Raw genomic sequence first — 27,534 nt, forward strand, 5'->3', positions numbered from 1 at the left:
GCCCCCTTGGGTAATTTATTTTTATTGTTATGGGAAATAAGCATGGTTATTACATATTCCACGAGAGCCACAATATGTGTTTTGACCTGTTTGAAAACAGTAGAATTTTCATTAAGATTGAAACATTGCCAAGCAATGTCATGTTGCAAGCTGTGATGGGTACTGTAATACAAAAGGTTACACCACATTGTTCATGGAACTCTTATCAGCTTGAATGCTGCTTCATATCAGTGTTGAAGCTTTTTTTATAATACTCCTGCCACCTACAATATGAACACCCTTTTTTTAGTTCGGCTCCCTATGGATATGAAATAGCAGGAGCATATGAGCAACATTTATTTTCAGTTCAAAATCATTGTGACGCTCCTTTCTCAACTGCACATGTTCTCACCTGTGATATTAAACCAGATCTGGCTGAGCCCAGCATCAACACTGATCACTCCCACCATGTCGTTCACAGGATCTGTTTCCATGACTGCAAAGTTGAAATGAGGTTCATCAAAAGCTAATGGCTCTGAGGAGGGGAAGGGCTTTGGGATCCAGTCAATGTGAAGCCTCACACTGGAGGAAAGCTGTGGGGTGCCACCATCAGTTGCCTTGACCTGCCAAAAGAGAAAATACTAGCTCATATAGATCTAGGGATCCAAAAGATAATATGTTCATATTGATGAGCTTCTGCCATGCCTGTGACATATTCCTGCCTAAATTAAACTTCTATACTTTTAGGATAGAAACATACCAAACCAAATTAGACAAACATAATACCTAGGGATTAATATATTTATTGATGTCTACTGCTTATACAACCCCATACATGCAGGATGAACTGTATTTTTACATTCTTTTAACTAATTAATCAAGGCACACAGATTTATTTGCATCCACCACCATATCAAGGATTAAATGATGATGGTTTTCACTAGGATGAATACATCTAATTAGATCAAAAAGATCATTCTAAATTTTGCAAAAAAATTGAACCACAATCTGAATGCTCAGTTTAAACCAATTTACTGCTCAACACAAAGAAACATAAGAGCCCTCCTATCCTTGATAAAATGTTCCTATACTGAGGTATCTCCAGGATGATTTTTATAAATACATCTTACATTTCATTGGCCTCTCTTTTTATTATTGTGATCCTTCAAGTCTTGCTTGTATTACTACAGTTAATCCCAGCTTAACAACTGCCCTATTTAGCAAGTGTTTGTAGTTATAAAAAAGTAACTTTAAGTGTTAAAAAAGCAACTTTATTGGCAATCGCAACATCCCCATGGTCACATGACTGAGATTTGGGCATTTTGCAACTGATGGGTGTTTATGCATTCAAGCAGTCAATGGAGAAGATGGTTCTAAAATCTGAGGCCATAATCACACAATGTCTTAGCAACCATGGTGGGAGTCAGGTTGTAAGCCCATCATGATCACATGATGTCTCACTTAATGACCACTAAAAGTTGCTGACCCAAATTGTGGTTGTTAAACAAAGACTACCTGTCTCTCAATTTGCACTCAACTTGATCAGTGGACTAAGCTCTAACTTAATTTCACATACACTGTATTATCTTTATGATGAGCTCTATGTCAGGCTGTTTTCCTTTGCAATAGTCAATAAAAAGATTTTACTGAGAACACAATATCTAGTTCAAAGAATTCAGCTTTAATTAATTGAACAAATGGCATACTTTGAAAAAATGTTTAATTGGTATGCAAAGATTTCACTATGTAGTGAAAAACAATACATGCTACTAATAAAAAATCTTTTCCCACTCTTCAGTGTGGCCTTGCATTGACTAACTACTCCAATGTCTTTTTAATTCCCTTTTCCAATAATCCTTTAAACTGGGTTGGAGTAGCATGTTATATTTATAAGGGGGTTAAAAATTGTCTTTATCGAATTGTTTCAAAATGGACGAGGGTCAAATTGTCATTAATTTTTTTTAATATTACCAGAGTCCAATTTAACTTCAGCCACAAGAGGGAAAAAAGCATAAATCACAAGGAACAGTACTATTTCATATCATTCCCATATTCAGAAAGATGATCACCTGTCTTTAGTCCAGGGGTGGGCTACAAAATTTTTAGCAAGGGGTTCTCTGCCTGGTTGCTGTGGCCATGGTGGGCATGGCCTACTTGGCCTCCTGCACCACGGTGGGGAGGGGGGCAATTTTGCCCTCCCTGGGCTTTGGAGGCTTTCCTTGAGCCTTTGGGAGGGTGAAAATGTCCTCCCCAGGCTCCAGAGGCCCTCTGGAAGCCAGAAACAGGTCCATTTTTGGCCTTCCTGAACATCCAGTAGGCCTGTTTTTCACCTTCCCTGAGTTTCCGTGCATGCTCTGCACTTCCCTACATCCAAAATGGGCCACGTGGGGACTCCTGGGAGGGGTGGGGTGGGTGGGGCCAACCAAGAGTGGGATTTGGGGGTCCTCTGAACTGCACAGAATCTTAGCTTGAGGTCCCCCCCGAACCCTTGCGAACCCCCAGCAACCTACCCCTGCTTTAGTCTCTTGTGCTTCTAATGATACTCACTGTAAGTATGTTGTATTCTTGGGTAGAAAAAGCCTTTTGGGAGAACACTATGCCTGTCACTGGATGGATGCTGAACAGTCCCTCGCTGTTTTCTTCTAGGCTATAAGTGATTTGGCAATTCAGCCCCTCATCGCGATCTGCAGCGATCACCCTGTAGACCGGCAAAGGAGTTTCAGAGGCTGCTTTTTCTGGCAGCTGAACCATAAACAACTTTTGCGAGAAGCTGGGCGGATTGTCATTCACATCAAGGACTTGGATTACCACTCTACTGCTAGACTGCAAAACCGGATCCCCATTGTCTGAAACTGAAACCTGCAAGAAAAAGCCAGTAGGGAGTCCCATCAGAACACAACGCAAAGTATGAACCTGTTTATAAGATAGGCACGCACTCCTTTCCAGGCAAGAAACTCGCTTTCAAATATGATTCATCTAAAGATGACTGAAGTCAGTCTTCAACAGTTTGTTGCATGCTGGATTGCACTGAATGGAATGATAGATGAGTCAGAGACTCAGACATGGAAGGGAATCAGTCAAGAACAAGTGCCTTAAAAATCTAAAACAAAGTTGTTGGAAAAAGCAAGTGTTATTGTTGCAAAGAAGACCGCCAATAGAAAAAGAAAAAAAAATACAATTACTGTGTTTGTGTATTTAATACAAAGATACAACGCACATTTGCAACCCAAAACTGGAAAAGAATGCTAAATCATTGGCCTGTATCATGGAACCCACAAGCACCAACATACTCAAAGAAAACTTGCTTGATGGCCCACATAATTTTTATTTCCAAGAATGCTTCTGCATTCTGGACATATAACAAACACTCTCACAAAATAGAAATGATAGAAGGTTGAAGCTCTCTTTTGTTTAAAAAAACCATTCATCTTAATTCCATAATAAATGGCTTAAAAAAAACACCAAATGGTTGTAAGCATCACACAAGCTATTTTGTGAGGGTGCCCGTAATACTGTATGTTATCAAAGATCCAACTATGCCCATTAGCTCAAAAGATTGTAGGCTTCGTTATTGTTTAAACAAAGGAGAAGAAAACAGGAATTCACATGAATAAGTTTGGTGTATGTAGCAGAACCTGGGAAGAAATTTAGTAAAAATTGACAAAAGTAAACCTACTGGAGTCTGCATTTGTAAACTGAAGTAAAAGTTTGCCTATTCCAGTCCTTTCTTAGTTAGGACATGACATAAACAACTATCTTAATCTAAAATGTATTGTTACTCACTGTATAGGTTTCATTTAATAACCATGTGATCATTAAATTAAGTAAGTCAATATTTTTTTATACCATGTTTTCTCAAGTGGCGGGAAATTAATGACCATGTTCTATTCGTCATCGCTTAAGGAAGACATCCTTAAAATGGTGCCCTCCAGATGGGTTGATTTTAAATATGATATTTCCCAGCATTAATGTTCTAGATAAAAGCAACATGTGGGAACAGACATCCAGAACATCTGGATGCATCAGTTTGGCTTTGGTACAAGATTCCTGCTTTAGTCTTCAGTTAGGAAGTCAAGTCATGAGATATTTCTTAAGCTGGCACTGGGTGCAGAAACAGAAAAATGCAGAGCAAGCAATTATCTTCTAAGCAATTTGGAAATGATGGAATGACTCTTCCTTCTTCTCCTCTATCTATGCTCTGACTTGTAAGGAAATGTCTTTGAGGATATTTTTTTTTAAAAAGCTACTTACAAGTAAATAAAACTAATTGCAACTTCATCATTACTCACTTCTAAGATATGTTCAGCCTTGTGTTCACGATCTAGCTGCTGAGAAGTTGTGTAAATCAAACCTATTAGGAGAGAAAAGAGCATTGTGAGATCCAGGAACGTCCACGTGATCCTCACCTGTGGTACTAATGTCAGCCAATCCTCAAAATGAGGTTACCCTGCAGCAAGTCAATGCTATAAGCAAAATAACTTTATAGTACTTCCTGCCGCCTAAGCATGGAAGCTTTCCGCATGTTCTAATTAATTAAAGTGATTTAATTCATCCCCTTCCCAAATATTGCACAGCAATCACATTGTATTATAATGTCCAGATTGTTAAGCCTCCGTCATCAGACAAATCATTTAGATATGAAAGTAAATAGATTGGGTTTTGTAGGGGGAAGATACTTTAGGATTGTACATTGAAACCCATAAATATTGATCCCTCTGTGATGTTCTCTCTCTCTCCCTCCCTCTCTCTCTCTCTAATTTATATGCTGCCCATCTCACTAACACACACTGTCACATGCCTATTAATTAGCTGTAGCTCCCTGAAATTTTCAACTTTTTTAAAAAAGTCCAATCAATCACTAATTGGATTGAGGATATATTCCATGCAAAGGTCTACTGAAACTTCTTTTTTTTAACTGAAAATGTATCTGAAATTTGAAAGCTTTGCTTTTGAACACAATCTATGTCTCCAAAGCTGAGAATTTGGAATACTTATTATGTCTTATTCTTATATTTCACAGGGATTATAGCAGTCAGCTAAATGCAAACAGTACTTGTTAAATAAACGGGAAACATGCTCGGCAATAGATCTCTCTCTATATATTAACTACATCACTTGTTTATTTAATTGTCCCATTATTTCTCATTTGCAACATGCAACAATGAACAATGTTTCCCTAAAAGATGACACTATTACCCACATCACCCACTTTTATAAAAAGAATATATAAAAAGAATGCCAACATTGGTACAATAAATGCCCACAGTAGTAACATGCATTCAAAGATAATTCCAAACACTTTTTATTGGAAAAATAAGTTTGTTTATGCTGCATTTTGAAGACCAAAACATAGATTTAATTTTTTCTCCTCATATGTATAGTTTGCTGTTTATCTTATCTTCTCAGGCAAAAGAGAGGTCTGGAAAATGTCATAACGGTTGTTCAGCTTTTGCAACTGAAATTACAGTAGATGGAATGCTTTGAATCACTTTGACTTGGGATAAAGTAGTAAATATTAGCAAGATTCAAGGATATTTGAGGTAAAGTTCTGAATCTTATCAGTTACTGATCAACAAGGTAGAACCTTACTGATCATTTACATCTTTCCCCCTATGATAGTCAGTACTATGAGATGCAAATGAAGGAAAACATCTGCTTATAGTCCATATGTGTGTGTGTGGGGGGGGAGAAACCCAAATCAGAAAAGAACAAGCAAAAGAGGATCCAAAGAATCCCTCCTGCTATTGCGACATTGATCCCTTTTTATAAACAATTTCTCTGTTTTCATTACCGTATATGGGGAAAACAGTCTTAAAAAAAGATTTGCAAATTATCTTGTTAATAAGCATAACAAGTGCAATAGAAATTGTTGCAAATTATCAAAGAATTGCTAATTGAAGAGGAATTTGCAAAGAATATTGTATCAAGAAAACATAAATCATTGTATGCGTGGCAGCCTAACAGCCTAGCATAACTCTATTGCTGGCGAGCATTTGGCACTGCAAAAGCAGGATCCTTGCTAAGAATCTGAACTGCTGTAAAAATGGCCATATGACTTGGTGAAAGACATCAGGGATGTAGACCTGCTATTGACAGAACACTGCATGGAGAAAAGCACATATAATACTGCTCCAGGGATTGTCCTAGAAATGTTTGGATCAGGGCTGCAGTGTGCAGGCATCACTTGTTCATTACTTCTCCCTGTTAGGGATTATGTATATTCAGCTTTGCCTCCCATTATAAACTACTTTAAGATGAAAGAAAGCAATGTGTTAGGATAAGCTGCATTTAATGGACTTGTGTGTTCTATATGGTGTGTTGTTGTTGTTTTCATCCTACATCTGTGCATGAACAAAAGATCCCATATATATATACCTGAATACAACAAGACCAGCATACCTACACCTGTGAAAATCTATGAAAACATACACACAAACACACACACAGTTCTAAAGATCTTTGCTAAACATGGTTCTAAATAGTGTGCCATGACTCAGTGGAGGAAAGACTCAACAGATGATCTAAGTATATAGTGTGAAAATACACAGGTAGGACTTCAGCGTGAAAACAAAAACCTCCTTCTCAAATATTGTATGTTTTTCCCAATGCATATATGTAAACTGACAGCAGAATCAAACTTGCTCTGGAATGGAATGGCTCTTCAACAGATCATGGAGAAAAGCATGAATGTGAAAAAGAAAATTTACTGCATGTTTGATTTATAAAGGCATTTCCCTGAAAAATATGGAATTGCTGGAACAATTTATGGGAATGGAGATAAAAGAGTTTCAAATTTATTTATAAAATTTATTTGCCACCCATCTCGTATCCAAAGGCTCTGAGTAAAAAAAATGAGCAGAAAAATAATGAAGCAGTATAACACTGGATGTACCAGTAACCCTATTATGACAAGTAGTCACATTATCTTAGCCATTGGAATCAGGATTGCCATTACTAAGTGAGGTAATGTGTTTGTAAAGTTTGATGTCACTGGTTGCTGTCATAATCCCAAGACACGTGGATCATTTTAGTTGGGAAAGGTGGGAATCCCAGGAGAAGAGCTTGGGAGAATCAGGGGAGGGTCGGAATAGGCCACACGCAAGTCATGGAAGGTCTCAGGAGGATATGAGAGGGTTAGGACGGGGGGGATAGGTGTATTGGACAGTTGCAACTATAACAATCAAGAATATTTTGGTATGTTTTTTAGTATTCCAAAAGATAGCACTTTTTTATAGTATGTTTTATTCAAACACACATACTTTTCTTGGCAAATACCTCCTAGATGATTTAAAAAAAATAAAAATAAAAACCCAAACAGTTTTAGTTTTAGCTCCGGCTAGTAAAAAAGAAACTGTTTAAAACAACCTAGATGAGAGATTTCTCCTATGAAATCAACACATGGAAGAATACTTTGGGGAAAAGTTTTAAAAGCCTCCTTTTGAATTTGCCTCAATATGTATTGTGCACTAGTAGGAAGGAGGCAATCTGGTTTGGCTGCCTTGTGACTCGAGTGCCTCAGAAACACACATAGCCACCACTGATTTCCTTACAAGGTCAGTTAAACACCCCATAATGAGATCTTAGAGCAATTGAGGTTAATTGTTAATTACACTAATTCCAAAATAGAGCTGTGGTGTTTCTGTTCCTGCCAAGGCATGCAAAAATGAAATGCATTTGCGTGTATTCCAGTAGCAAATCTTAGAAGAGGCATGAAAAAAGGCCCTCGACTAAAGCTAACTGGAATGAATACAATCATTTGTCGCTACAGTTTCTTGTCAAAAGGAAGGAAGTGTAGATACCAAACTATCTATCTGCTAGACAGACAGATGGAAACTGGAGATGCAAATTGTTAAAGAGAGGAGAGCCTATTTCTCCCCTAAAGAGAATACATTAAGGAATGGGCAAGGGGTTGGACTAGAAGACCTCTAAAGTCCCTTCTAACTTGGTTGTTCTGTTATTCCATTAAAAATCCTAATTTTTAACTTTCTTAATTATATTTCACAACTTCTAAATGTCTATTAAAAACAAGAAATATAACAACTAGGCATTCAGAAGGGTGTAATTACATTATTTCACTGGTCAGGAAATTTAACATGTTACTAAGTCACATTCAGATACAGCACTGACTGAGAGATGTATCCAGAGCTCAATCATGCTCTGCCAACCTTCACAAGTTACTTTACAAATAAGCCCTGTAAAAAATGCCACATATATGAATGAAAACATTTATTCAAGTGTCTGGGACTACATTTTCCCCGTCTTCCCCTGTTCTATGTATCTAGATATCTGACTTATATATTCTGATGACAGATAAGTTTACAGAAAAATTATAATGGTAACAATTATATAAGATTGTCTACTCAATGCAATGTCAGTGTCAGGCCTTTTAGGATCTTTGGCCTGCCACACTCTCTTATTTCATTATGCTGTTTCATTAGTGTAGTAGTTGGGTGGGGGGAATAGAAAGGAGTAGAATTGTGGAATGTGTTGTCGTCATTCTTTTCTAGAAGCCCAAGGTCATATTTTGTCTCAGCACCTTTGCTCCTGACCGGAACCAGCTGAGTGGAGATGCCAGCGTGGAAGAAGAAGATTGGACCATGTGATGGATTTGTGGGTGTGGGGACAAGATCATGAACTTTCAACTGGGTGGGAATCCGATGTAACTTCCAGAATTGGGATTTCACAGATGTGCTAAGATGTCTGATTTATTAAATTGGAACTTTAAGGATCGTTTTGCCTTGGACTCTGATTTATTTCTACATGATACTTGGAATGCTGACAGTCAGGTTAGTATGTTTCTGCTTCATCCATCACCTATCGCCATATTAGATGCAGAAAATCAGTACATAAAGATCTATGACAGATTCATGCAAGCCTCAGCTGTACAATTTATTTGCCCTTTTTGGTGTACAGATTATGTGTATTTTGGGAACTCAATCAAAACATGTTATAAAAAGGGCAAATTTCTGCCCCAACCCCCCCTTTTAAATAAATAAATAAATAATTTGAACATCTGTATAACTACAAGCTAAAAATGATTAAACCCATGATGTCTTGTAGTGCTATTTGTGGAAATGCCCAAACAGTAAATTGTCCTGGACTGACATCTCTTAGGTGCCCTGTACCTGTCCTGTTCAGCTGATCATCACTCTTAAGCAAAAACATTTAGCACACTGTTAAAATCCCAAAAGGAGCAGAACAACCATATTAATGCTTATCACCACTGGGATTACAAATGACCTGGTAAAATTAGCTATAGAGCATGAGACACCACCACTGTGTAATGGGATTTATTCTTTTTGCTAGATTTAATCGATTATACTTCTTGAATTAATGTAAATGCTTTAAGGATGTTGTGTTTTTAATGTTTTACGGCAGCTTTAAAGAATATTAGTTGCACAATTCCTGTAAAACAGATATTGTCCATGTGTAATGGAATTTGTGTGTGCACGAGCAAGTGTGTGTGTGTGTATTGAAACACTAGCACTTGTGGAATACCTTCCTTCTGCTTTTTGTCAGTAAAGAAAACCAAGGGCATGCCTGAACAAGAACACCCTTGTTCTTGTTAGTCACCAAAAACATTCAATTTCACTTCATTTCTTCTGGCAAAGGCAGAGTTCAGGACAAAGCCCTGAAAACAACAAAAAAGAGGCCTGAAAAAAAGTAAAAGTAAAAAAGGCCTGAAAAAAAAAGTAAATGGGACAAAGCTACTATTACCCTACCTAGCTTGATAAGTTTAGAATTGACGGGAAAAAGGAGTAAAAACACAGGGTTTTCCCATCCCACTGCATCCATATTATGAATAAAGATGAAGTGTATTTTCCTAATGAAAGGATTTTCCTTTAAAAACAATTTGCACTGATTATCTTCTGTAATCCCATCATGATTGTGTGTGTGTGTGTGTGTGTGTGTGTGTGTGTGTGTGTGTGTGAGAGAGAGAGAGAGAGAGAGAGAGAGAGAGAGAGGGAGAGAGAACTTCTCTGTTCAAAGTCTCTGAAGTCTTAAATTGGAGTAGTGGGCTTAATGGCCAGATTCTCCAGTATGTAAGAACAGATAGTTTCTAGGTTCATAGTTGGTTGCATGCATACCAGGGGTGGGTTTCAACCGGTTTGCGGCGGTCCCTGCGAACCGGTTGGTCGGCGAACCCGGAAGTAAGTAACTTCCGGGAACAGCGAAGGGCCCACCCGCGCGCCCGCGCTCCTTACCCGGTTTTGACAAGTTCTGCGCTTCCACGCATGCGCAGGACGCATACAGCGCCTGCGCGATCCTCCAGGAGCAGCTGGAGCATCGCACAGACGCTAGTATGCATGCGTGTGCCGCATGCGTGCACGCGCGCACCACACGCGTGCATGAGGATGCCGCCGGCCTTGTTCCAACCGAACCGGTTGGAACGGGGCGAGAAACCCACCCCTGATGCATACATTCAGATTGTGGGAGCAAGCAATCCCAGAAAAAAAAGAAAATTCAAACTTGCTTCCAAATCTGAATTTCTGGCATGGGCTAATCATCAAGAGTAGAAAATGATTGTGCTAGCAGTCTCCTAAGGCAGAGAGGACTCTGCCAACATTGTTGGAAAGCTCAGAGAAACAGCAAGAAATAAGTTAACTCATTGAAACACTAAACAGCGCTTTGGGGTTTAATAGAAGATAGGTATCAGATATCAGGTGATCTGTAACTTGTTTCAGCTCATGTTCTAATGCCGCAAACAGAGAAACTGGTTCCTCACAAAATCCCATCTCCAACTTCATAGCACCTAATGCTTTAGCTACAACTACAATCTTTAAACTACTATAAGCTGACCAGATTTTCAGATTGGAAAAGAGGGACGCCTTTGACCGGGGGGGGGGGGGGGGGGGGGGGCTTGATTAAAAAAATTTTTTTTGTCAAAAGGTCACCCCAGGACACTGAAACCAGCATAAATACGAATCTGTTGCCAAACAAAATTTTGATCACGTGACCATGATGCTGCAACGATCGCTAAGTGTGAAAAATGGTCGCAACGGTCGCTAAGTGTGAAAAATGGTCATCAGTCACTTTTTTCAATGCCATTGTAACTTTGGTCACTAAATGTTTTCCCCCTCCTCGAGACTCCTCACTTCTTCCTTCATTCCTCTTGCTTATCTACCTTCACCTTATCCGTCTTCTGCTCTTTCCCTCTCTTCCTTCCTTTCTCCTTCCATCCTCTCTTCTTTCCTCACTCACTCCCTTCCTCCTTTTCTCTTCCTTCCTCCTTCCATTCTTTCAGCTTCATTTCTTTTGCCTATCTACCTTCTGTCTTTCTGCTCTTTCCATTTCTCTCTTCCTCTTCGCTTCTGTTCCTTCCTCCTTCCCTCCTTTCCTATTTCTTCCTTCTTCCTTCCTTCTGCCTATCTACCTTCACCTTCTCTGTCTTTCTGCTCTTTCCCTGTCTTCCCCTTTCCTCCCTCCCTTCTTTCCTTTCTAGTTCCATCTTTTCTTCTTTCCTCTCTCCCTCCCTTTTTCTTTTTTCCTTCCTTCCTCTTTCCTCTTGCCTATCAACTTCATCCTCTTTGTCTTTCTGCTCTTTCCCTCTCTTCCCCTTTTCTTCCTACCTCCTTCCCTCTTTTCTCCCTCCCTTCTTCTTTTTCTTCTTTTTTTCTTCCATCTTCCTCCTTCTCCTCCCATTCTTTCTCCTTCCATCCATCTTTTCTCCTTCCATCTTCTCCCCCCTCCCTTCTTCTTTTTCCTTCCCCCCTCCCTCCTTCCTTCCTCTCCTTCCCTTTCTCGCACACAGGAAGGGGAGGGGAGGCTTTCTAGTCGCTTTCACAGCATAATTTCTTTATCTAACTTTTAAAAAACAGTGTGCAAATCAAACTTGAGATTTTCGTAACCTGCGAAGCACCAAGTTATTATCTTCTGTTGTTACAAATTCGCAGCTACTCCATTCTTTCCGATAGGGAACTGCATTTCCCAAGATGCCTCAGGTCCTCAAAGCGCTGAACGCGGTTTTGCAATTGACTCCAGTGAGGCCCGGTAGCCGCCGGCTGGGGTGGCTGTCAAGGCGCTGACAGCGGAGCAGACGCGCCGTTTGTTACTGCTTCCAGCAATCGAGACGGACGAGGGAAGCGGCGGTGGCGGGAAGCAACCAAGCCTTGCAGACTCGCTTCCCACCGCAGCACAGGGGCCGCACAGGCGTGGTTGCTTCCCATCCGGAGGTGGCGGCAAGAGCAGTGCGTTGTTGTTGTTGGGGCCAGCCTGCTCGTCCATGGCTGGAGCCGGGCAGCGACTGTAACGACTGCTCGGGCGAGGTGCGGAGGAAGAACGGAAGGTCCCTAACGCCCGCGATGACGGCTCCAGCCATGGACGAGCAGGCTGGCCCCAACAACAACAACGCGCTGCTCTTGCCGCCACCTCCGGATGGGAAGCAACCAAGCCTTGCAGACTCGCTTCCCACCGCAGCACAGGGGCTGCACAGGCGTGGTTGCTTCCCATCCGGAGGTGGCGGCAAGAGCAGTGCGTTGTTGTTGTTGGGGCCAGCCTGCTCGTCCATGGCTGGAGCCGGGCAGCGACTGTAACGATTGCTCGGGCGAGGTGCGGAGGAAGAACGGAAGGTCCCTAACGCCCACGACGACGGCTCCAGCCATGGACGAGCAGGCTGGCCCCAACAACAACAACGCGCTGCTCTTGCCGCCACCTCCGGATGGGAAGCAACCAAGCCTTGCAGACTCGCTTCCCACCGCAGCAAGGGGCCGCACAGGCGTGGTTGCTTCCCATCCGGAGGTGGCGGCAAGAGCAGTGCGTTGTTGTTGTTGGGGCCAGCCTGCTCGTCCATGGCTGGAGCCGGGCAGCGACTGTAACGACTGCTCGGGCGAGGTGCGGAGGAAGAACGGAAGGTCCCTCCCGCCCGCGACGATGGCTCCAGCCATGGACGAGCAGGCTGGCCCCAACAACAACAATGCGCTGCTCTTGCCGCCACCTCCGGATGGGGTAGATTGATGGGGTATTTTAGAATTCAATCAGCGCAATAACAACTAAACAGGCAGGCATGCCAAGTGGCACAGGACAGGCAAGAATTTACCAGGGGCTTTTTAATTAGGGGTGGAGGGAGATGGACCTCAATTCAGGACCGCGTGAGGGAGTCCTGTTTTTTCAAGCAAGAATTCTCAAAGAGCAGTTGCTGCCGCAAACGAAAAGCAGTTTTTAACCCCAAGCGCGATGCCACGAATGTCACTATTTCCATCCAAGCCGCCACCACAATCCTTGCAAGCCGGCAAGAAAGCGGAAGCAAGAAGAAAAAAATAAATAAATAACCACCCTCCCAAGCAGCCGGAGCTTGCAAATGGCGACGTTGCAATGAGGGTCGTACTCCTGACCCTCTAAAATTCTCGGGAAACTCCTTCGCAGCCACGGGGGGGGGGAATCACAGGAGCAGCCCCACTGGCGGGAGAACGATGGGACGGCTGCAAAAAGGCACAAGGGGGGGGGGAGATTGACAGCAAGGGTCCGTCCCGCCGCTCGCCTTAAAGTTCTCGCCTAGCCGAACTCTGGGGTTGCAGCCGCTGCTCGCCATTCCCTCAACTCAGAGTACAGAGTGCGCGCAAAACCCTGCCATGCGGGATTCCCCGCAAACCTCTCGCATATTCCCCCCCCGCTTGCTCCGTCTTACCAGATTTTGGGGAGTATCTGTAGAGGGAATTGGACGGGACATCCACCTCTTCCACTCCGGCATTCTGCCGGCTGGTGAGCGCTCCCATGCTTCAGGCACGGCGGCAGAGGGTATCCGGGGTTGCAGAGGGGGGGCAGAGAGGAGGGGGGTGCGTCAGCTTCCCAGTTCGCGGCAGACCTTTTCTAGCCGGCTCAAAGGACTTCCCCGGACTTGCTTTGCTGAGCAGGGGCTTTAGTAGAAAGGAAAGCAACTTCAGAGCTGGTATCGGGCCGGCAAAGGCTTCCCACTGCCGGCATGACTTTGAAGTGCGGCTTGCCTTCCACGCGGGCCGACATGGAAGGCAAGCCAGCCCTTCAAACTCATGCCGGCACTTTAGCGTGCCCCTCGGCCGCCATTCAGCGAAAGATGTTTTGCTGAATGGCGGGCGAGTTCTAAACTGCCGGCATGACTTTGAAAGGGCTGGATTGCCTTCCGCGCGGGCCGACGTGGAAGGCAAGCGGCAAGCCAACACTTCAAAGTCATGCAAGCAGGCAGGGCTGGAGCAAGCGAGCGAGCGTGCTCCGTCCCGGTGGGTGCATGAGCGGAGCACTTTTCCAGCGCTCCTGTGCCTGGAGAGCTCCCTCTGCATATGAGCCCGGGATCCGCTGTTTGCACTCCCTTGCTCTGCCTCGCCACCCGCCTTCTCTATCTAGGGACTCCTCCAGCAGAAATAGCAGAGTCGCGTCAAGCGCCGCTCTGCCTTTCTCTGCGCTCTTCCCACCTGGACGCCCAGAGCCTCCCAGCCCGCCCGGCCCAGGGTGAGTCAGCTGCAGTGCAGCGGGCGGCGATCCCGCCACCCCCCCTCACTCGCCCCGCCCGTCACTTACTCTGAGTTCGGAGAAGAAGCGGCGACCCCAGGTGGCACTTTTCGCAGAGGTTTTCCCACAGCTTGTCCGGAAGTGGAGCTGGAAAGGCGAGCTCGCTCCCCGCTCACTCGCTACGCTACCCCGCCGATGCGAGCGGCAACGGATGGGCGGGGGACTCATGCGGCATGCTAAGCGGACTCCAGCCAATCAGTGAGCTGGCTGGGATGGAAAACTTTAAGCACGCCGCGTTTTCCATCCCAGCCAGCTCACTGATTGGCTGGAGTCCAGGCCAATCCAATCAGTGAGCGGCAGGCTGGGCTGGCTTAAATTTGTAGGTAGGTAGGATAGAGAACAGAACGATGAGCCAGCCCAGCAAGCTAGCAGCTGATGGGCGGGAGCTGCGAGCGCCAAAAAAAGCGTGCCTTTTAAAAAGGCGGGCGGGACGCGGGAAAATGCATTAAAAAGCGGGGGTGTCCCGCCAAAAGCGGGACGTCTGGTCACCTTAAACTACTACAGAATTAGAACATAGTTACTGTGATATGACAAACTGAAGTGCAAAATGCTTATGTGCAGGACAGGTGCTTAAGACTAGGTGTATTAGTACTACTAATTAGTGTGGTAAATAATTACAGCATTTAGGTATTCATCGTAAACAGTGGTGGGATTCAAAAAAATTTACTACCAGTTCTGTGGGCATGGCATGGCTTGGTTGGTCTGGCAGAGGAAAGATATCTCAATTCCCTCTCTACTCTAGGGGAAGATTACTGCAAAATCCCCATTCCCTCCCGATAAGCTGGGACTCAGGAGGCAGAAAATAGATGGGGGTGGAGCCAGTCAGAGATGGTATTTACTGGTTCTCCGAACTACTCAATATTTCCACTACCGGTTCTCCAGAACTGGTCAGAACCTGCTGAATACCACCTCTGATCGTAAAAAATTATATTATAAATATATGTTATATTCATGCATGCTGTTAATAGCTAATTTATTCACACTGTATCATACCTACACATCATTGAAACACAGGACACAAGGGCAGCCTATTATAGTTCACTGGTAACAGGTTGTGGGTCACTCTGCATTCATGATATGGGTCATCTATTCATGAAGTACATTTTCTATTTAGTTCACCTAGATGAAAACTATACTGAAAAATCTCAAAAACTAGCAAGGGTATTTGGGTTAGGGGGTAGCAAGACTATTCCTGTTCCTCAAAATAACTACAGTTAAGAAAAAGTAAACATTTTATTTGTGGGGGGGAAACCATGATCCCATCCTATCTCATCCAATAATTTGCCTCCATTTCACAATTATTAACTTTAATTATCATATAAATAATTTTCACACTTTTCAAGGCAGCATTTTTATTCCATTCACTAACAACACTGGAAACATCTTTCTGTCCCCTATTAAATATTTATGTCTCTGTGTTTCTGCCTATTGAACATGATGAGGGTTGAGTATCCTGAAGTATTTTCCAGGTAGACCTCTGTTCCCTCTGCTTTACTGAGTGGCAAGTAATGTAGCAATGCAAACTTGCAGTGGCAAGTAATGTAGTCCAAAATATTTAGAAAATGTCAGGCTGCCTACACAATATCCTGAAACTACCAGCAAATTCATTTTCTGAGTGCGGCTCTTTAATATTTCATATCACATAATCATAAGTACATAAATCTGAAAATAAAAATAATGAAAATACAATAACATTTTAATTAAGTAAACATGATTAATATTAAAAATATGCATTAAAATGGGGGGATTAGAAAATCTATGCATAAACACCCCATCTATAACATTCACACAGGAAAGTTCTGGTTGCAGCCAAAATGTTTTAATTAAAATCAGAAGGAAAATTTTAATAAGCTTGGGTGAATCCCAAGAATTACAAAATTATCCTTCAGTAGATAAAAATCAAACAGAGAAACAGTTTAGTTATAATGCTCAATAAACTCAAAATACACATGTTTGGGATAAAAAGAAAGAAAAAAAGAATTGAATAAAGGTTTTTAGTTCACTAATTGATGTATTTTATATTGCAACACTTTTTGTGTCTCCAAATTCTGAAACCATTCACTTTTTCCCCTTTTCTTAAAAAATTAAATAAAATTTCATTTCATTTCATGAAACTCAGTTCTAAAACAAGTCATTTGCAAAGCACTACCGTATTTACAATTAGCATTGTTGACATTTGCTGCGGAAAAACAAGTTACATGGATAGGAAAAAAGACAGTTTACAAACTGTAATGTGTGAATATGTTTTGGTTAAAGAGATGCTTAACAATGAACAATTTATCAACCACAGTAGATAAATGTTAAACTATTTTATCAGCCACAGCTGTGAATTTTAATTGAAAAATAAAATAAACAAGAAGTACCCAATGAAAGAAGTTGTAGGACAATGCAATACAAATCGAGGAAGCTGAAAGACAATTTAGGAAAGCAAAAGACTAACCTAAACGCTTAACTGACAAAAAGAAAGGAACTGGAAATTCAGACTGCCTGGAAGATCAAAGCCTCGCTTCTTTGCTGAATGGGGATAGAATGACTGTGTGCCTACTTTTATTTATTTTCTTATTCTACAGCATTCATATGCTAGCTCTTTTGCAAGATTCTGGGTGTCTCACAATAAGGTACCTTGATTTTTGAAGTCTAATTTGTTGAAAAAAACATAATGATTGAGTACACATATAAATATAAACCATTAGTGGGTTCATACATTGTGTAAATTAATAACAAATCAAACCATAAGTTAGTGTGATTTGTGATTGCAGCCACTGTAGTTACTTGATACTAAACAGGATGCTCTGGACCCCAAAACTAGAACTCCACAAAATATTCAATACAATTCTTAGGAAAAAATTAAGCTTACTAAGTATTCATAATATGTATAGTAGATAACATTAGTTATCATATATTACAAAATTCCTCTCTAATTAGAAACATATTATGTACCAAATGTCTGTCCAATATACTTCTTTCAGCATGTAGGAGTGCCTTCTTTGTGATTTTCAGGCACTATATACTTGGAGACTGAAGCACCAAAACCCAAAATCATTAAGGACTTAAAATATCATTACTAAAATCTTGGCATCTGAATTATAACAGATAGCCAATGCAATTATTTTAAGTATGATAGTATGTGGATTCTAAAGGGCAATAGCCACATTGGACAATAATGTCACTGCTGCATTCTGCATTAGTTACAGTTTCAGAATCATTGTCAAGAAATATCTTTGTTCAGCATCTTTTAGTAGTTTTAATGTGAGGTTTATGGGAGCATAAACTGATTTGCTTAATATGAGTTGTAACTGCTGGGACAGGCAAAGCCAGAGCTATTAGAGTCAACTTCAGTTTATTGGTCCTTAACCAACCTATTATAGTTTCTAGCAATAGCAATAGCACTTAAACTTACATATACTGCTTCACAGCGCTTTACAGCCTCTCTAAGCAGTTTACAGAGTCAGCATATTTCTCCCAACAATCTGGGCCCTCATTTTACCGGCCTCGGAAGGTTGGAAGGTTGAGTCAAACCTTTAGTTTGGTGAGATTCAAACTGCCAAATTGCAGGCAGTCAGCAGAAGTAGCCTGCAGTACTGCATTCTAACAACTGCGTCATCATGGCTCTTCTACGTACACCCTAGTTAAAGACCTGCATCACCTTATTTAACTCAGATGTCAGAGGGAAATAGATTTGCATATCATCAGCATATTAATAGCCCAGACCCACAGTTGACCTCACCCAGCATCTTCATAGGAATATTAAACAATAATGGTGGTCCTAAAAAAAAAAAAATCCTAGAAGCCACTCTCTGGAAACAAACTCCGAGATAAGAATAATGCCAGAGAGAAAATAACTAACTGATCAGGATACCATGATCAGAGCTACATTCAGGAAGATTAACAGAATTGAACTCCAGATCATGTGATCTGATGCCCCAGATAGTTCTGGGGCTAAAATCCAGGGCTGAAACCCACTACGATAATTTGGATAATCCAAATGAATGCATAAAAACTGATTAAGCTCTCAAATACCTTGATGAAAAATGGATATTTGCAAAGAAATTATCTTTAAATAAATACCACCGTCTCTTTTGACACAGAGAGAATGAATTCCTGATATAAGGAAGCATTTCCAACATTCTAGATCAGTGATGGCCTCAGGTGCCAAAAGTATGCACACATGCGCTATCACGCACGCTTGTGTGCCCACCCCCATAATTTAATGCCCCCCGTGCCATGCCCCATGCACATTCATGTGTGACCCCCCTCTGCTGTCCCACACATGCGCGGATGGCTTTCTTGGACACCCCCCCAAGAGGCCCTCTGGAGGGTGGAAAACACCCCAACACGCAAACCTGAAGTCCGTTCCTGAAAAACAGCCGAAAAACAAGATCGAAAATTAGCTGGCTAGGGCACGCATGCACGCTGGAGCTGACAGGGCAACATCTCACATTCCCTCAGAAATGGCTCCGCATGCTACCTGTGGCACGCATGCCATAGGTTTGCCATCATGGTTCTAGATCCAGCTCATCAGTCTACTTCTTCCCGATTCATTTCAATGGATAACCAAACTTTACAGAATGATAGCCAGCATTCTATAGTACAGAATCCCCTTTGTCATAAAAGCAGTTCTATTAGAAAGTACCATGACTTCTTTATCTGTCCCCACATTGCATGTAATAGGTAAAACAGTAACAGAGTTGGAGGTCATCTAGTCCAATCCCCTGCTCATGCAGGAGGTCTGTACTAGGGATTCGAACTACTGGTACAACTTAAGATTTCAAAACCCCTCCTTTAAACAGCTCCAATAAGGCCTCTTTGTTGTAGATGTCTTGTCCTCCATATATTGGTGGAGGGGAGCAATGTTGTCAGATTGAAGGAAAAGACTAGCACAGAAGCATGCCATCTTTGTTAAATAATGTTCTTCCCTAGTAAATGGGGAAATCTGAAATAAAAGGAATCTAGGAATTCAGTGTTTTGATGATCACTTGTACAATTCTACAAGTTGCACAATTTATTCATAGGATTGTAATCAGTAATGGTTCATTTGAACTATATTCGTTTTAAATGTATCCTGTATCATGTTAGGTAGCAGTCTGGTTCCCATATGTATGTTCATCAAATGATATCTAAAGCATCAATTATATCTAAAGATACAACATGAAGTATTAGATATAGGAAAAGATAATTGCAGACTAAATTCCACATACTAAATTACTTATCCATTAGCTATGTGTCATCAATAATTGACATTTCAACTGACAACAGTTGAGGCAAAGTAAATATGTGCAGAACTGTTTTGTGATCAACTCAGCAAGTAAATGTTTAAGACTCAAACTACAAGATGATTTGCATCTTCAGAAAATTGAAAGAAACGGAAAAACCTCTTTAGCATGGGTGAAGCAACATGCCTCCCACTGATGAGATGAGCCACAAGGCAGACAAAAAAAGGAAAACAATGTTGTTTACCAGTAGCACCATGGCCATTGGTCCTGACCCAGAACAAGGTTGCTAACTTCTACCTGAAATAGTTTTCTCCAGACTGAAACCCTCTATGTGAGTTGTACCATATGGACACAACTCTCAGAATTTCTGGATAAAATCAATGCCAACATTATTCTATTGTTTGCTTCAGTTCAGTAAAATCTGATCCTGAAGGCTCTAGGCAGCTACCAAACTCATCATAAAATGAAAATATCCATAATGGGGGGAAAATGAACTGTAGGAATTACATTTCAAACAAATCTGACCAGGACTAAGTTAGGAAAATGCAGTATTAGCATTTGTCTTAAAATTAATATGCCAGACACAAATAGATAAATTTAAAAGAGAACAGCACATGAGTAACATAGAATTTTAACCAGGATTAATTACCATTTCTCAATATCCTACAATTATATGAGGTATCAACTGCTTCATCTTAATGGAAGTTCTAGTAAGCACTAATGATTTTGTTTTTTTCTTAATTAATCTTCATTCTGCAATGATCAGAGAAATCTAAACTAAAAACAGTACACATTTTTTTCCAAGCATTATGAACATACATTTGAATGTCAAAATAGTGAGCAAGAGAAACTGGAGGACATTTCTTATACACTAGGTATGTCTTTAAAAGAAAACTGATATAGCACCTTACCAGTGAATGGATTAATAGCAAACAATCCTTGATGGTTTCCATTTATGATGTGGAAAGTCAGTTTTCCCTCTGAATCAGTATCTGGATCAACAGCTTCAACTTGAAGGATGGAAGTATTGGCTGGTGAATTCTCCAAGACAGAGGAATAAAAGACAGGTCTGGACATCTGAGGTGGATTATCATTGATGTCACTGATTTCAATGTAAATTTCAACCACAGAAGACAGGGGGACTGATCCTTGATCAACCGCAAGTACTGTCAACCAATAATGAGAGCACAATTCTCTGTCGAGTGGCCCCATGGTAAAAATAAGACCTGAGAAAAATAGAGTATTATATGGTTTCCAGTGGTAAGAACAAAATTAAATACTTTTTTTTTTTTAGAATTAGTGGAGTTTCTCTTCTGGAACTCTTAAAACGCAACTTAATCTATGAAAATGTTCTTCTTTATAATGACTATATTTTCAGTTTCTGCAGACTTAAATCTATCCTACCATACAATGCAAGCCACATAACTGATCCAATCTTATCATTAAACAAACAAGTAAAGAAAAACAAGTTCTATAAAATCAGGTCCATCTGAAAATCCTGTGTGTTCTTTTGGGAAATGTATATAATATAGCCTTCCACTAACTCGCTAGTATATTACAAATAAGCATGCATTCAAGTAATGTATGCCTCCTGCAGAATTATTTTTTGTTTCAGGCAGGCAATGTTTATTGTATACTAGAAGGCTCATGATAGTTAATACCAGAGAAAATAATGATAAATCAAAATCTTACATCAAATAATAAGTTACCATTTTACCACCCCTCTTCTATTCTCCCCATTATTACCTGTGTCATTTTCAATGTTGAAGAGAGCCATGCCAGATCCCTCTCTGATGAAATACTGGATTTGTCCATCTTTTCCTCTATCACTGTCATGAGCTACTACTCTCATCACAGGTGTCCCTTCTTGGCTGTTTTCTTTCACTGATCCTTCATACACAAAAGAATCAAAGGAAGGAGGGTGCAGATTTTCATTAATGTCCAAAACATTTATCTCAATGTAGCAGAGAGAAGAGAGAGAATAGGGCATCCCAGCATCACTGATCTTCACAGAGAGATTATAAAAGTCCATTTTTTCATAATCCAATTCTTTTTCCAATGTTAAAGACCCTGTAAATTCATTCAGATGAAACATATTTTCATGATCACTGATCAGACTGTATTTCAGCTTTCCCTCGGAAGTAATATCTGGATCAAAGGCTTCCAGGAAGAGGAGGGTGGTCCCCAAAGGCAAGTCCTCAGGAACATTCATCTTGTTCAAGGCTGGGATACAGAAGGGAGAATTGTCATTTACATCTTCCAAAGAAATAACCAGATCAGCAATTGCAAAGAGTTGATGACCCTTTTGTGGCTGGTCTCTGGCTTCAACTTTTAATATGTACTGAGGCTCCAATTCTCTATCAAGAGTAGCAGTCACTACTACTTCTCCAGTAACACTGTTGATAGCAAATTTATCACTGTGCGAGAGAAAGGAATATTTCATTCTGCTGTTATCATTTGTATCAGCATCATTAGCTGTCAACACAGCAACTGTTGTACCCATTTTTATGTCCTCTGGTATAGTTATTAAATATCTGCTTTGCAAAAATGTAGGTGCATTATCATTTGCATCCAGAACATTCACAGCTAATAATTTCCATGTTGACTTCTGAGGACTGCCGAGATCATATACGGTGATGTTAAGCACATAGAAACTTGTTCTTTCATGGTCCAAAGGAGAAAGTACCAGCAGCAGACCTGTTTCTGTGTCAATATCAAAACAGCTCTCCTCATTTCCTGAAGAGATGACATAGACCATCTTTCCATTAAAGCCAGCATCACTGTCTATTGCTGTCAACTGAGCAATGGTAGAGTTAACTGGGGTTGTCTCTGGTATATCAATAGACCGTGGAAAGGTGTCATCAAACTGTGGTGCATGATGGTTTATAAGATATGTATTCAAGGAGGAATCTTCTTCCTGGTGGTCTGGAGATGGTGAGTCAGCAAGATGGATTATAGTGCTAGCCAGTTCCTTGAGCACCCCCGTTTCCTCACATTGAAAAGAAAGAGAGGTTTCTTGGTTTACCACAGTAATATTTATACATGCTGGGGACGCAGTATTATTTCCATCAGTAGCGCTTATTTTGAGAGTGTAGGAGATTGGTAGGAGTGACTGGTAGTGGAGATCCTTGAAATGTGCTCTAAGGGAAATAACACCAGACACAGGATTCAATTCAAAAAACTGTCCTTCATTGCCAGACTTGATTTCATATTTTATGGGATTTAGTTCATCCCGATCAATGGCTGAAACTGTGAACACAGAGTGCCCAATAGGTAAATCCCATGGAATGCTTCCATTGCAGTTAATCTTCTCAAATACTGGCACATTATCATTTAGGTTATTCAGAATGAGGGAAACATAAACTTCAGTCTGATGACGAAAAGGAGATCCTGAATCTGATGCCCAGATACGCAAATAATACCACCTCTGCATTAACTCATAATCCATTAATTTAGTAGTTGATATGACACCTGTAAATGGGTCAATGACAAATGGAACAGTTCTCTGATTGGCTATGTTGTATGTAATGAAGCTGTTCTCCCCACTATCATTATCTGTAGCCTTTACTGAGAGGACACTTGAGCCAGGCGGCAGATTTTCATTGAAAGTACTGAGGTATGAAGACTGGGTGAAGCTAGGAGCATGATTGTTGCAATCAACGACGTCAACAATAACAATGGTAGAAAGGTGTCTATAACTGGCTGTAACTTCAAATTCAAAATGAGACTGTTCATGGAAATCTATTTGTTTTGCTGTAGTTATGAGACCAGTTTGTGGGTTGATGTTAAAGTTAATGCTATCAGAACTTAGTTTCAGCATATATTTTACATTTTGGAGAACTGGAGTAATTTGAACCATGGCAACATGACTTCCAGGGGGTGCAAATTCATTGAGTTGGGCTTGATAAATATCTTTTTCAAATTTGGCAAAGGTATATTTAGAAGGTTGTATTTGAACAAATACAGTCTGGGAAAAAAGAGGTGGCTTGTTCTTGTCTTTAGCCTGCAAGCTGAGATTGAAACCAACTGGACTGTTGCTCCAATTGATCTCTTTGTCTGACACTATCATGAAGTCATCACTTCCCATGTATGATCTTATGGCTCTGAAATGCCCTCTTGGGTCTCCATCCACAATATCAACAGAATCTACCCCAGATCCCGAGCCATCAGTTTTTACACTTAAAGTAGCATAAAGGAGCTCTTCAGCAGAATCAACTGGCTTCACTGAAGCAATAACAGGAGGTTTCCTGGTAGATGGTTCCACCAGGATAGTAAGACTGGCCATGTTTCCAAAACCATTTCCTTCAGAGATCTTCCTCATTCTGTCCACAGCCAAGGCCTTTAACTGGTGTTTCCCTCTGTGGGTAGCATTCAGTCTCACAGCACTCATGATTATTCCACTGGTGGGATGAATGGTAAACAATTGTGACCTTGTACTTAGTGCATAATAGAATTCTGCATTCTGGCCAATATCAGCATCTGTAGCACTGATCGAACCAATCGTGGTTTTTGGAGCTGTGTCTTCCTCAACTGTCACTTTATAAGAAGGAGGTGAGAATAGAGGCTTTAGGTCATTTCTGTCAAGAATTTGGACCAGTACCTTGGTCCATGTCTCGTAGGCAAATGTTTTCTCTGTGGCATGGATTATTAAAAGATACTTGTCTTTGAACTCCCTGTTCAACCGGTCAGTGTTACCACTCCTGGTTCTAATTCTCAAAAAACAGAAATCTCCAACAATATATTCCTCAGCTCTAAAGAGACCACTAGTGTCCCCAGAAACTATTTTATATTTGATATCCCATTCTGGGTCTGTGATGTATATGCCCATTTTGACATAGCTCTCCATGTAAGTTTTGGGTGCTGAGTTTTCATAGATTGAAGTGTTATAAAGAGGATAGGTAAAGTGTAAAAGGGATCCATTGCCTTTCTCCAAATTCCCATCACATGCCAGGAAGAATGCTAAGCAAAGGGCAAAGTTCACAAACAGCTTCCTTGTAGCCATTGCAGAGCCTAAATGGAGGAAAATGAAAACAAGAGAGTGAATGGCTTTAGAGAAAGCATGATATAAAAACATAATGTGACACCTAAGCTACATATTTACTATTTACTATCAAGTTCTTCTTTTTGTCATTTTTTAAATGTTAAACAACATAGATTTATATTTCAGAAACCTTTTCAAAATAAAAAATCAGGAATAGTTCTATTTTCTATTTTAACTATTTTAATCTCAATTTCTAAGCCAGTTTATTCTGCATGTATTGGACTGCTTAGGAGTGCTGAGTTGTGACCCTGTAACATACATATTGTCATCCGGATTTGTCATCTGCTGCTCTATATGCCTTTTCCAGTTCAGGCAAGAAACTGATTTCCATTTCTTTTCTTCTAAAACAAAACTTTTGTAGTTTAAAAGCTTGCTAGATTCTTTTTTCTTGATCCATTTGTTTAGGTTAGCAGTAATTAGTCTACAATTTGAGAGAATCCCATAATGACATGCTTTTTAGATAGCAACAAAATATGTGTTATGATTGTACAGCAGCTGCATGATTCCAAGAAAAGATACTGCTTTTAGATTAGATTCTGCAACTCATTTGGGCTGAAGCACCTTTCTTGGAATTGAAGCCAAAGCACTGCAGCCTTAATATGTCATTTTACCGTAAAATTACATACAATATGGAGATTTCGAGATGCATATAATATGATATTCAGGAGGTTGTCACAGTTTTCCTTACTGAATTGTAGAAACGTTCTTCACGTGACTAAATCTCATGTCTTAGTAAGTGGTTAAATATAATTGGCATGGTTCATGCATCACGTTAATCCATAAACCAAATAAATCTCATTAAGGCTTAATGTGCTACATAAAGTGTGTGTGTGTGTGTGTGTGTGTAATATCAAGAGTTATACAGCAATTGAAGGTACCGATTTCTTTCTAGAAAAAGCAACCGTTTTAATAGTTAATACAGTATGATTTCACAGTATAATTGGGAAAACATTCTCTGACCTCTACAAGCACACTAATCAGTAATATGAGAAAAACATGTTATATTGAAATACTATATCATCTGGCATACAGTGTAGCTGTTACTTTCTAATAATGTCATCACTGTATGTTATATTTAATCTCTACCAGCTTCCCTTAAATATTCTCCAAATGTATTGGACTCGCAAAATTGGCCTTACTTGCTAAGAATTGTGAGAACTACAGTCCAATATTATCAGGGAACTAAGTTGAAGTACATTGATCATCTAGAGTCGTGATGGCAAGTCTATGGCATGGGTGCTGGAAGTGGCACGCAGAGCCATCTCTCTGGGCAAATGGAGCCATCACCTGTTGCTTTTCTGGGTTCCAGCACACCGGCCAGCTGATTTTCACACACAGGGGTGCACTGGAAACCAGAATATCAGCCACCCAATGTGCATGCGCACATCAGGAAGATGATCTTCCTGTTTCTGGTTTTCATGCATGCACAAAGATCAGCAACAGGAAGAACAACAGGTGCGCGTGCCAAAATATGCGGAGGGGGGATCCCGGCAGTCGCTTCCTCAGGGAGCAGAGCTGTTGGCCAAGGTGGGCAGGCCGGGGCTTTCCTCCCTTCCCACCTGAGCGGGCTTCTTGCGCAGCCCAAGTCCTCCAGCCTGTGGCGCATCTGCGGTCTGGAGTGCCTGGCCAGCTCGGGCTTTACAGAAGAGCTGGCTGGCCCCCACGCAGCACCCCCTGCAGCCACTTCTGTCAAGGACGTGCGAATGGTTTCCAGCCTGCGCGCCTCTTACCACTTCCCTGCCAGCACTGTCCCTGACGTTCCTTCCACCCGGCTCAGCTGCACAAAAAACATCAATAACATAAATTGGAATATCCTAAGACTACTATTAAATTCTTGCACAGCACAATTAAATGATCCTTACAACTGTAGCAGAAAGGGATGAACAAGAAAAGCTATTTTCTCTCTTCCTTACAATACTGCGATGGCTTCAGGTTTGCAGCATGCAAAATGTCCAAGGCTAATTAATTATTTGAAACAGAACAGTTAAGCTGTCAGCAATGTTTTCTATTACGAGGTTTAGACCTTGTGTTTCCAACCTGCTCAAAGAGGGTTCCTCCTTTGCAGCCAGGAGGAACTGTCACCTATGCAGTGTCTTCTCAGAGGTTCATACAGTATAAAATGCACATTAAAAAGAAGAAATGTATGAGTTTGGGAGAGAAAATAAGGTGCGGGAAAAACAGAATCTATTATACTGAAGTTATGTTCTTTGTTTTAATGAACTCACCCTGATACAACTGTGCTGGAAGAATACACAGTTCAAAGAACAATAGATACCTACCGAGTGCATGATCATTTTTGATCACCACCAAACATCCATCCATCCATCCATCCATCCATCCATCCATCCATCCATCCATTGGAATTTGTCAAACAAAAAATGATAACAAGAGAATAAAAATACAATGAATTTGAATTTAATAAAATTTATATGCCGCCCAATCCCGTAGGACTCCGGGCGGCTCACAAATACAAGAATAAAGTAAAAACTAAAATATAGGGAAAAGAAAAGATAGATTTAAAAGCAACATACCATACACTCAGTCCTAGGTGGGGCTGGACCTCATTATGGGGTCAACAGCCCCAGGTCTGCCAGAACAGTCAGGTTTTAGTGGCTTTTCGGAAGGCCGAGAGAGTGGGAAGGGTCCGGATCTCCGCGGGCAGATCGTTCCACAGGGCTGGAGCAGCTACAGAGAAAGCCCTCCCCCGAATGGTCGTCAACCGGCATTGCCCGGTCGACGGCACCCAGAGGAGGCCCAGCCTGTGAGATCTTATAGGTGGTTGGGAGGTATGTGGCAGGAGGCGGTCCCGCAGATATCCAG

At 41.1% G+C, this 27,534-nt stretch overlaps 1 protein-coding gene across 1 annotated transcript in view; it reads right to left on the bottom strand.

Annotated features, from left to right (window-relative positions):
• FAT2 (FAT atypical cadherin 2) overlaps positions 1–27,534 on the bottom strand; it is a 98,822-nt gene that overhangs the window by 36,456 nt on the left and 34,832 nt on the right. Inside the window, exons 2-6 of the mRNA XM_032239060.1 lie at positions 21,420–24,683; positions 20,585–20,899; positions 4,269–4,330; positions 2,527–2,838; positions 392–602 (exon numbers count right to left, since the gene is read on the bottom strand). Coding sequence (XP_032094951.1) covers positions 392–602; positions 2,527–2,838; positions 4,269–4,330; positions 20,585–20,899; positions 21,420–24,683 — 4,164 coding nt within the window. The remainder of the gene's footprint in view (positions 1–391; positions 603–2,526; positions 2,839–4,268; positions 4,331–20,584; positions 20,900–21,419; positions 24,684–27,534) is intronic.

The sequence above is a fragment of the Thamnophis elegans genome, chromosome 2 (assembly GCF_009769535.1).
Source record: "Thamnophis elegans isolate rThaEle1 chromosome 2, rThaEle1.pri, whole genome shotgun sequence".
NCBI lineage: Eukaryota > Metazoa > Chordata > Lepidosauria > Squamata > Colubridae > Thamnophis > Thamnophis elegans.